The 11,448-nt window shown below is 36.1% G+C and overlaps 1 protein-coding gene across 3 annotated transcripts; it reads left to right on the forward strand.

Moving 5' to 3' along the window:
- Nucleotides 1-278: 278 nt before the first annotated feature.
- LOC110694077 (protection of telomeres protein 1a-like) lies at nt 279-10,755 on the forward strand. Of its 3 annotated transcripts, XM_021871235.1 has the most exons (8): nt 279-731; nt 2,044-2,488; nt 2,574-2,603; nt 4,351-4,731; nt 5,960-6,465; nt 6,564-6,628; nt 8,696-8,848; nt 9,817-10,755. In XM_021871235.1, the coding sequence occupies exons 4-8, from the start codon at nt 4,721-4,723 to the stop codon at nt 10,306-10,308; spliced, it is 1,227 nt and encodes a 408-aa protein (XP_021726927.1). In that variant the 5' UTR covers nt 279-731; nt 2,044-2,488; nt 2,574-2,603; nt 4,351-4,720; the 3' UTR covers nt 10,309-10,755. The 3 variants fall into 3 exon arrangements, with proteins under 3 accessions (XP_021726927.1, XP_021726928.1, XP_021726929.1); XM_021871236.1 differs by having other exon boundaries at nt 2,044-2,603; XM_021871237.1 differs by lacking the exon at nt 2,574-2,603.
- Nucleotides 10,756-11,448: the final 693 nt, after the last annotated feature.

Raw genomic sequence — 11,448 nt, forward strand, 5'->3', positions numbered from 1 at the left:
CGCAAAATTTGAACATTGAGTAAAAATATATGAACAATCGGAATGTACCATGCCTTTACTTTTGAACATTTAGTAAAAAAATCTGAACAATTGCAACTTTTGAATATTCAGTAAAAAAATCCGAACATTGCAAATTTTGAACATTTAGTAAAAAAAATCTGAACAATCGCAATGTACAACTGCACGCCTTGAAATCGATCGGATTAGATTCAACAATTCATCTTCATCACTACATGTAGATTAATTTGCCGAGTTTCTAAAAATTTCAGCGAAAATAAACAAATTACTACTCTCAACTCAAATTACTACTTTTATTGGAGCTTCAGTTAAGCATTTGCAGACTATTAAGGCCCGTAAACTATACTACAAAGCCTGCAAGACGATCCACAACATGACCAATAACTTAATCCCACATCGCCGGAATCCTAGCTCAGCCGAAACCCCAACCCTCAATAACTTAATCCACCACATGACCAATAACGATCCACAACATGACCAATTCCACTCTACCTCAGCCGAAACCCCAACCCCTCAATCGCCCCCACCAAGAATTGAGGTATTACTTTACTCAAGAAAACAGAGTGTGGTTTTTTGAATTATTCTGCTACAAGTAATATATACTATACTGGGAAATTGGGAATTGCTCTATTTATAAGGGAAAAAAAGCGGATGAACATAGCTGAGTTCTCTATTGAAGCGCACTCAACATCGCGCTTGACGTTCCCCATTGAGTAAGTTATTTCTTTTAGTAATCATCATATCAATTTCACAATCCAGGGTTCATCTTTCATCTAATTTAATTTGATTGTCAGTTCAGTAATTGTAGTGTTCGAAAAGCGGAACTATTACTTCTAAATTTCATAGCTTTTTGTTCAATTGTTGTTGGGTAATTGGATAAAAGTGGCTACTTGGATAAGTTAGGTTTTGTTCACTTGGATTTAAGTTAGAAATCATGATTTTGGACAGTTATGGAAGATTGGAACAAACCCTTTACAGATGAAGAATTGGTAGCCATTGATGCGGCATTTGAAGCAGCGGCTGCTTCTTCAACCGCTTTGTCTTCTTCATTGCACCTCAAACCTCCAGTCCATTTTCTGGTTCCATTATATGCAATCAAGGCAAAATGAGTTTGGCTCCGAATCCGTGCTCTACAAAATGGCCTGTTTGATATATAGAATTATAATTAAGATTATTATTCAGAATCAGTGCTCACCAATTGGTGATGATCATGAAATGTGATTTGCTTTCCTTCATAATAATGGATTAATGGTGGTAATGAAATTAACTCTTCATGAGATTAAATGGACCATATCAAAGCCTTAGATGATTATGATAGTACCCCTCTTTACAGAGAGGATAGTCCATGACCACCATACCGTATTTGGTTGTTATAAAGCAAAATAGTCCATGACCACCATACCGTATTTGGTTGTTATAAAGCAAAGTAATGGTGAAATTGGAGATGGAGAAAATGGGCTTACAAGGTGATATGGCTTTAGAAAGAAGCAAATGGAGGAGAAGGATCTTTGTGGATGATCATGTGATATAGGTTCTCGGTTTATGTAGCCAACCCCATCTCTTTGGGAATATTAGACTATGACTTCTTGTTGTATAATATGGAGTAATGTGCTTCTACTTTTTAAATATACTAGGCTATTTCTCATTGCACCCTTTTCTTTAAAGGATTTTTTTGAAAGTTCTCGTTGAAAATAATTTCCTGCAATTTTGAAGTTAAGTTCTTTTTATTTTTTATTTTTATTTTTATTAACTGTATAAAAGCCCCACTTAAAGGTAGTTTACGTGCTGTTAACCCTAAATTTTAATCATCTTACTCATGGGGTATAATTATATATGTAATCTGAATTTCAGAGTATGGCAAGAGCCAAAAAGTAGAAAAAAGTCAGATAAGCTTTCTAAAAGTTTGTAAAATGACAGTATGGCCGTGTAGAATGGAGTGATAAGTTAATTTTTAATGTCAACATACTATTTGAAAGATGTATTCTTTAGTAGAGAAATTGATGAGTTTCTTTGTATATGATGTAGATCAAAGTATGGCATTGCATGGGAGATCCAAGAAGCGACCACTAGAGCAACATGTTCGCTCATCTACTAATAGACTTCAAATGAAAAGGCCAAGGATGCCAATGGCCGTAGTGGAGGCCCGGATGGTGAGGAAATGGGATGAGATGGACCATGACATATTGGTCACCATCATGAAGTACATGGTGCAGGGGTCGTATTTGGTACGGGGGTTTAATCTTTACAAGTCCTTCATAGTGTGCAAGTCATGGAGGTCAGCTGTGTTGGATTCACTCTTCCCGCCTGGCAATGTGCTGGATCTTTGCTTTTTGAAAGGCGCCCCAGCGGAGGAAAAGCAGTATTATCTATTTTACTTGAAATTTTTGCTCCGCCGCCCTCACCAGTACACCAAACTAATTATTCCCAGCATTAATTTTAGGGGTGAAGCAGATATGTACATTGCGCAAAGGTAACACCCCTACAACTCTAAAGCATCAAAGTGCGATATCTTTGATTATTCAATGATTTAACTTTTGGCGAATATATCATTCTAGGGGTGAAGCAGATATGTACATTGCGCAAAGGTAACACCCCTACAACTCTAAAGCATCAAAGTGCGATATCTTTGATTATTCAATGATTTAACTTTTGGCGAATATATCATTCTGACATTCCATTGTTTCACCTTCTATGTGTGTATGTGTGCCCGTGTGTGTAGGATCATATTGTTTGATGATTACTTATGGAAACCCACTTTTTTTCCAGATATTTGTATTATGATTTATGTGGCAATTCATGAGTACGCTATTCTCAGCAAGTCCCTCAGTATCTATATTGCTGTCCTCCCACATGCTCATGTGAAGCGTTTGCTGAATATACATACTTGAAATGTATGATAATCTTGAATGATTGCTTGCTGTTTATCTTATATTCTGGAGCATTAGCAGAAGTTCCAGTTGTGCTTACTCTTTAATATAGTTCCAATTAAGTCACCATTTCATCATAGAAGGCCATGGAGTAGCCAGCGATTGTCTTCTTGAAGCTTTGTTGCATGGGAATGGGATTATGTCAATTTAGTGAATAAATATTAAACAACACAGTAAAGAAAACATTACAATGAAGTTGAAGTTGACTTCTTGACTTTGATATCCTTGCCTACTAATGGAAAATATAATCTATCGCAGCATGTCTTCTATTTCATGCTTATTACTTCTTTTTGTTGTCAAATAAAGTTTGTAATAGCCTTACCAATCATTTTGCTGTTTAGTAATCTACAACAACAGGCAGGTTGGCGATCCAACTTTTGGCTTCACTTGATTTCTTCAACCCCTGGAAATATCTTCTACTTTTTGAATGAACTTGTTTTGGTTTGGTTGTGTATTCATTTGGATGTGTAAATCATATGTAGATAGCAGCAAGCAGCAAAATTAAGTGACCGTTGTGATATTCCTACCCCTATCTGGGACTCTTAGTTAATAAACAATAACATAACGCAATGGCTCAATAGAGGCCCCTGCTAAGGCAGGATTAAGGGAGGGTTGTGTGTACGTTGTCTTGCTCTTAATGGAGTGATTGATTTTAATCAATCCTTGAGTTGAAGGTGTGTCAATCATGTGCTAATGTGGCATCACAATTAGGCATGATTGTCTTAAACTAATTATGCCACATAATCAGTTCAGTGGTTTGGAGTTAAAGTTTCAATGGGTTGATTTTTTACTAATTTATTTTTTACTTATTACTTTTTATTGAGAAGCTTCAGTTGAGTCCCATATGAGAAATGTTGTCTGCTTGATCTAGAACTTACCTTCAATTTTGCTCATTTGCTGCCCATTATTTGCTTTATTCTCCATTTTTCTCTAATAGAACCTAATGTGAATTTTTAAAATCATGGTAAGTTTCACTCATGATGGTTGTCGTATTGTGATACTCTCTTTTTTATTTATTTATTTTTTACATATATATATATATATATATATATATATATATATATATATATATATATATATATATATATATATATATATATATATATATATATAGTGACAGTTTTAATTTTTTACCACGAAACTGTGTAGAATACTGCAAATGGACGCCTCATGGTCAATTGTAGTAAGTCTCACTAGTGTGCTGCATGCACTGAACTACTGAAGTACTCCTAGGCAAACTGACCTCTAAATTTAGCAAGATATGGCTCATGTTTATTTGCTCTTAATTCTTATTCTTTCTATACTTGTCTTTATCATGCTTGTACATGATTTTATAAAGTTGATTATGTTGTGAGTGAACATATTTCCAATTCTCTGCAAGCTAATTTTTCTCTTGACATTACAGGTTGCCTAAGTTGAAGTGTATAGTACAACCAACTTGCCTTCTCCCTTGTGGTCTTAAAAGATTGATTCCTTATTGGCCGGAGTTGAACGAAGCTCATTGTCATGCTGCGTTAATTCCTTTGATTTGTAAGCATTGTAAGAATATAAAAAGGCTGGACCTCTCTGGACGCATTGGAGATGACAGAGCATATATGCTTGCTTCTCACTTCCCTCAACTTATGCACCTGAGTATCCAGTCGTGTATTCTATCACCAAATGCTGTATCTATAATTTTGCAAGGCCGGCCGGATCTCACTATCTTGATACTCGACATGCTTTCTGTATTGAGGGATTTCTTCATGGTCCCATAAAAGGGAAGGTGATTGCATGGGATGAGGATGAGGTTTGTCAAAAAGCAGTTGGTATCAAAACATATTTGGGTTGTGCTCGAAAATATTGCTCTTATTGTGCTCCACTCTACTCACCCAATATTTCTCGTGAAGATTTATTTCGCTTTAGTGTGATGTAGTCATGTAGGAGGCGTTCTCGAGTTCAACTATTACATATATTGGGGTGGGGGGGGGGGGGGGGGGGGAGGGTTGTAAAGTAGGTTTGGCCCTTCAATTTTTAAACTGATCAATATATCTAATTTAGTAGAGATTCGAGTCATGTTACACTAATGAACACCATGGGTCTCTGGTTTCTATTGTTCTTTTACAGGTAACACTATATTTTGGTGTCATTGGTTATAGTGTGTCAAGGGTTTGATATCGACAGTTAGAGACTGATGTACGATTGTGTTTCTGTAGACGATTCTACATATCAATATTTGATGAATCAAATCAGTCAATATAAAATTTAGAAACTTATCAATTTTCCAATTTTGTTCTTGCAAAGACAACCAAGAAAATTAACAATTATCATTACTTATACACAATGTTATGCTCTTTTTTTCCTAGGGTGTTATGTTAGTTTGAGTTGCACATATTACAGACTGTTGGTGATATTCTTCTTTAAAGTGGGTACTGACCCCAGGCTCAGGAGTGGTGGTTGTATTTACTCAAAGATTTTGGCATGTGTGCTGTGAAGTGTGAACATGTAATCAGTAACCAAGTTTAGCAAAAATTCATATCCTTTGCTCATTTACTGTATTGAATCTTAGTATGATTCTGATTTTATGTCTATGTGAATGTAAAAGAACCATTAATACCTGATAAATTCCTTTTTGTTTTATTTGTGTGCGGTGTTTTTTTTGGGGAGGGGAGGATAGGTTCTTCATGTGTCTCAAGTTGATCAAGAGGAGTGGATGCTGTTGTTTGGGATGGAAGTGATGCTCCCCCACCTCAACTTCTATCTAAGTGTGCATAAGTCACAAGCTCCTTAAAATTTAGCAGGGGATCAAATCATGGATCTTTAGAAGACCCACTCATATTTCAGCAACTTTACATGAGAACCTCTATTATTAACTGGAAGCATTATACTTTTGCTTCTTCAGAAGCTCTTTTGAATACATTAACCTTCTTTTTTTCATTGGTTTTAAAAATTAAATAAGCAGGGTAGGCTGCATAGTTTGTTTTAGGCATATGCTTTGTTTATTGAGATACCAAATCTACTTCTTGGAACATGTGCAGGCTACACACAGAAAAGGAAAATCCACTTCCACTGCAATTGGAACCTCAGCCTTTGGCCAGGGAAACCTTGTGTAAATTTCTGACTCTTGGAACTATATTGAGAGTTTCTGTTGATAAAAAAAATGTCAAGCTCAATATATCTTCAGTTAGTGCTGGTAGATGGATAAAATTTATCAACCTAATGTTTAAAGTACATGAAGGTTTGTGGTGTGGTGTACTAACCTCATCAACAAAAGTCCGTTTCTTACCAAATGAACACCTTGATATATTAGAGAGGCAAAGGTTGGTAATACACATGCTTTCTTTCTTTTGGTGCATGGTTCACTTTGATTTGGTAAATATAATGTATCTGAGATTTGTGGCAGTATCTCTTAGTAATCTGCATCATTGCATGTTCTGTGTGAAAAGGTTGTACATATGTTTCATTAGGGATTTTGAAAAGAGGTTATCCTCTAAATTGGACCGGATGCCATTTACAAGCTTTCCTTGGCCGTGTCGCATTACAGGTGTCAAATTGTTCTCTCTTATCTTTATTGTGTTAGTATATGTGCAAAGATCTTGATGAATAACTGTTATTTACATCTTCTGTGGGAATGATAATCAGAAATTGATGATAAAGTTGAAGATGTACCTCTTGTCACCCTAACGGACGTTATGACATATCCACAGGTACTATTTGTCCTACCCCACTTCTTCTTTCCCTGTTTTAAGATCATAATATGTACGCTTTTATTGCAAACTTATCTGGCATAATAGCAGATTCTAATTTCTTTATTTTCTTTTCCGTGTTAAGAGGGGAAGGAGAAGCGTATTCATTGAACTTGAATATGGCCGTTTTCTATTCTTTACCCTCTTTTCCTTCCCAGTTTTGATCTCTTGGATAAGGTTGAGGTGCTTTTATGTGAAATATTAATTCCAGCTTGCCTTCTCTTTTATACTTCTATAGTTCTGGGGCTAGTATACTAGAATTTTATAGCTATGAAATGCTATACAGAGTATTAGTCCAATGCAAATTCTGATTCCTCTTTTAGTTTGTGTTCCTCTCTCACTAACATATAACATCACTTGTGAATGTGCCAGTGGACTTTGCATCACTTAGGCAGCCAAAAATCTTTATGCCTTTGACCTTTATATTCCTGTAAAAGTCTAGAATCTTTGTTCCAAATCATATATAGGACATGTTAATTTCTTAAATAACAAACGTCAAATTTGATTAGTTTTTTATGGATAAAGGAGAGGAGTTTCAGGCCCGATGCACTTTCTTGTGGTTGCCTGGCTAGTATTTTTTAGAGGGGGTAAAAGGTGAAGTGACCCTCATGATTAGTGGAGGGGGGTAATAATAAAGTTGTCTAGCCATGCCCAAGATGTCTCCCCTGTACACTCGTTCCGTACCCAATTCTTCTAGCCTTTCACATCTTTTGTCAAGACATTTGAGTACATATTTTGGCTGTATTTTTACCCATCCCATTTCCAGTATGGGAAACACTAGGAAATGGGATACCTGTGCTTCATAGTCAGTGGTATCTTTTACTATGTACTAATTTGCTTACAAGTAAAACGTTTGTTGTTCTAAGTATCTCATTCTTAAAGACTGAAATTTGTGCCAACAAGTGTAACTAACTGGACAGAGATTAGATTTAAAGCTTGATGATTGACTGGTTGAACAAAAGGATTAGAAAGAATAAATTGATAGCTTTAGGTTGTCACTCTCGTGGGTAACTTGAGGTTACCAATCTCAATACATATTACTCAATTCTCCAAAAGCATAACATCTACCCCCCCTCCCCCCCTCCTTTTTTTTTCTTATACATTACAATTCGTACTACAAAAGTGATTCCCTCTTAAAGACTATTTGTCTTCTACTGACAAAAGAATCAAGTTATTAGAATTTAGGTGGTGGTTGTTGCTTCTTCACTTAGTGCAACATTAATGACCCTTGCCCTCATTCCCCTACAACATTAACTAGCTGCACTCCTTAGTTGCTTTTGCATTGCTGCAGTTTGTGCCTCCTAGTGTACATTTGGATCGGTGGTGCTGGTGGGCTTCAGCCATTTGAGTCTTATCACACCCATTTTTAAACAATTTAGCAGGTGATTATTATATGACAGAGAATTGAAATGGTAATGTACGGTTAGCATGACGAGCAAGAGGAGAAATAGAGTATCCTGTCATTAAAATTAGTGTGTGGGTTCTTGACAGTTGGGAAATTAGCAGTGATTTCCAATATCCAGAAATTAATTTAGTGTAGAGCCATTGGAAATTATCTCTAAGTCTAAGACGATGATGAGTTGATGAGCCATTGGCAGATCGAATAAAAAAAAAAAGTGGCATATTGCCACAATAACAGATCTTGTCTTTGCTTCCACGTTATAACTAGCAATTATCTTTCATTTGCTCACTTGTACTTTCAAACTGATTATTTGTATGCCTTAAGTTAGGAAGTGTTATACTAAGTATATATTTATACCAGTATATGATTAGGAATTGAGGCTAATCAAAGCAGGCCTTGATATCATCCTATTTTGCATGCATGCCAAATACTTGTCAGATTGTTTTCCTGTTTCTAGCACTGAAGGAACAATTCTCTACCCCTAATCTCTTAACCCCCTTGTTTATTGAATTTTCAAACCATGAAAGCGCTTGGCTTTACTATCTTGTCAATTTGTCATACTAAAATGCTTTAGAAGATTCTGCATGTGTGATAGTATAATAATTTGTTGTGCTTCATTCATTTAGGTGACAGGAAATTATAAATGTATTGTTCGGGTTGTAGCAGCACTTCCATGGACTATTCAGGACTTTCGCTCTCCAGATGGAACCTACCGGATCCGGCTTACTTTAGAGGACCCAACTGGAAGAATTCATGCCTATTTGTATGCTGAAGATGGGGTATGAGTTCTTTCCCTCATCACTTAATTTAAATATTGGCATTGTGTGAAATCTAAATAATTAACTATTGAATTCTGGACATCCTTGTGGAGGTGTTTGGTTCAATTGATTTTCGTATCAGGTATGGTTTTGAAATCATCCAAACCAATTTTTGATGTTTGGCTCTGTACTTAGGGGACCCACCCTCCAAATCCCCCTCCCACCCCCCTCACCCCCTGGGTGTAGGGAATCTTTACTCCTGAAATCAGCCATTAAAATAAAATGTTACTCTAATTTCCACGACTGTCTTCGTCTACCATAGCCTCAGTCTACCCAGTAGTCCAGTGCCCACCCAAAGTACTTCACAGATCCAACACAACTTTCCCTGCAACCTCCGTCAATCCGCCAACAAAAGTGCTAACATTACCACCAAATTGCCAAAATTGTAACAGTGAAAAAAGAAAAGAAAAAGAAAAATAGACTATTCGTCCACCACTGTAACACCCACAATAACCTAAATCCCTGCTGAAATTAAACCACCACAATCATAGCTACCCAAAGTATTTTTATAAAAACAATTTTAAAAAGCACCATGAATTTGCGAGATTATTAATGATCATTTTTGCCCTTAAAGTTCAGACTAAAAGTAATAAAGGGGTTATTTGTAGCATGAAAAAAGGTAATACCCATGGAGTTGATAACTGATACCCTACCAAATATTTTTGGCTGCACCAAACAACCTTTATACAGGACTTCATTTATGATAGAGGAAGTACAAGCCAGTCTTGTGATTTATCATTAAGCTGAAGCAAGGAACTTCATTATTTGGTGGTTTACCAAATTTCACTACGTAGCTCGTTTGAGAGAGACATGTGACTCATTCCTTCGTTGAGAAAGAGGCAGATATGGCAGCATATAGATACTTACATTCTTAAATACTAACAGTCAAGAGTTTGAAGTATGCTTATTTTGTTGTTATTGAATGGCAGGAAGTATTTTTTGAAGGTAACCCGCCAATGGATGCATTGATTCGGAAGTGGAATACATTGCTTGGAGTTGCTGAAGTTGATAGTGGTGGTGTAATAGAGAATGCTCCCAGAAATCCTCCATGGGTTCTTTGCTGTATCAAATCATATTATTTTGACAAAAACGATGTCTGGGGAAGTAGGAAGTGGACTTGGAGCACTAGGAACTTCTCCTATGCAGGCAGGGTGAAATTGATTGAAACAGTATTCTTGAGTCTCCATATCTACTGGGCACAAATAATGGTTTTGCCTAAAAAAGTGCTGAAGGATGTAGAGCAGGCCTGTATAAATTTTTTGTGGCATGGTTCTGACCTGAAGCAGAGCCCTAACTTAGTGGCTTGGAAAGAAGTGTGTAAATCCAAAAAGGAAGGGGGTCTTAATATCAGGGACATCCATTCTTGGAACATTGCTGCTATGGGCAAACATGTATGGGCCATTAGTACTATTTGTGGGTGAAATGGATTCATGCAATTTCTATTCAGGAGCACCAATGGGACACCTACACCCCACCTGCTAACTCAAGCTGGTATTGGAAGAAACCGAATTTTCGATGCAAAGCTCGTATGCTGAAGGTGAACCTTGTAGTGTTGTTTTTGTTTCTGGTTCTGATTTGTCCTAAATCCAGCTTATCTTTATGCTGACAAAAATGATGTCTGGGGAAGTAGAAAGTACCGAATCTTCAATACAAAGCTCGTTTGCTGAAGGTGAACACTGTACTGTTGTGTTTGTCACAGGTTCCGACTTATCCTAAATCCAGCTCTTCTTTTTGTACATAGTGTATGTAAAATGGCGAAACCCGTAACTTAGACATTGAAATGCATGACAAAAGGCTGGTGTAAACTGGACTAATGTTCATTTGATCATTTCAAAGATGAATGAAAAATCCCCTCACTTTTATCTGCCTGAATGCTTTAGTTTACATAAACTGATAAAAAAAATTATTGGATGACAAAAAAATAATAAATAATGTTATAAACCATATTGTTAAATTACATTTGATCGCATAAATCACATGGTTTAATTTACCAAGTTTAGAACTTTTTTTTTCCGATCTATATTGTTCATTTATTTGTGGTGGTCTGGTGGAAGGAATATTGATTAGTATTTCACACTCTAAAAAAAATAAACAATACGGAGTATTAAAAAAAAAAAATCTCATTAGATGATAAATAAGGACTTACCCAGTGAATCATGATTCATAAGGGGTTGGTCAATGATACTCGAACATGTACTTGTTTAGAGTGCTTTTTTATTTTCTATCGGGATATATGGAGTGGTCATGAGCTGCAATTTGGTTTGAGCTCTTATGTGTATTGAACTTATATGGAATGTAGTTAATCTAAAATTTGTAACATTTTCTGATTTTTTTGATAATCGCCAATTAAAAGGAAGCATTTTCTCAATTTTTGTTATAGCAATTGCAGTCATTGAAGCAGCTATTGGACTGCCTATTGTTTCTTCAATTTAGCGTAACAGATTATCAAATTCATCTATTGGACCGACAAGTCTTGTATGTGGCTAGTCACACGGTGTGACCATATTGATTTATAAGAGTAATCTTCATTTATATGCATGAGTAACCTCATTTTTTTTTAT

Source organism: Chenopodium quinoa, unplaced genomic scaffold (assembly GCF_001683475.1).
Source record: "Chenopodium quinoa cultivar QQ74 unplaced genomic scaffold, ASM168347v1, whole genome shotgun sequence".
NCBI lineage: Eukaryota > Viridiplantae > Streptophyta > Magnoliopsida > Caryophyllales > Amaranthaceae > Chenopodium > Chenopodium quinoa.

Bases quoted from the DNA above. Each gene is read 5' to 3' on its own strand.
- LOC110694077 (XM_021871236.1), top strand. The intron at 6,466-6,563 runs GTGTCAAATTGT...AATGATAATCAG, and splicing joins TTGGCCGTGTCGCATTACAG to AAATTGATGATAAAGTTGAA. The intron at 8,849-9,816 runs GTATGAGTTCTT...ATTGAATGGCAG, and splicing joins ATTTGTATGCTGAAGATGGG to GAAGTATTTTTTGAAGGTAA.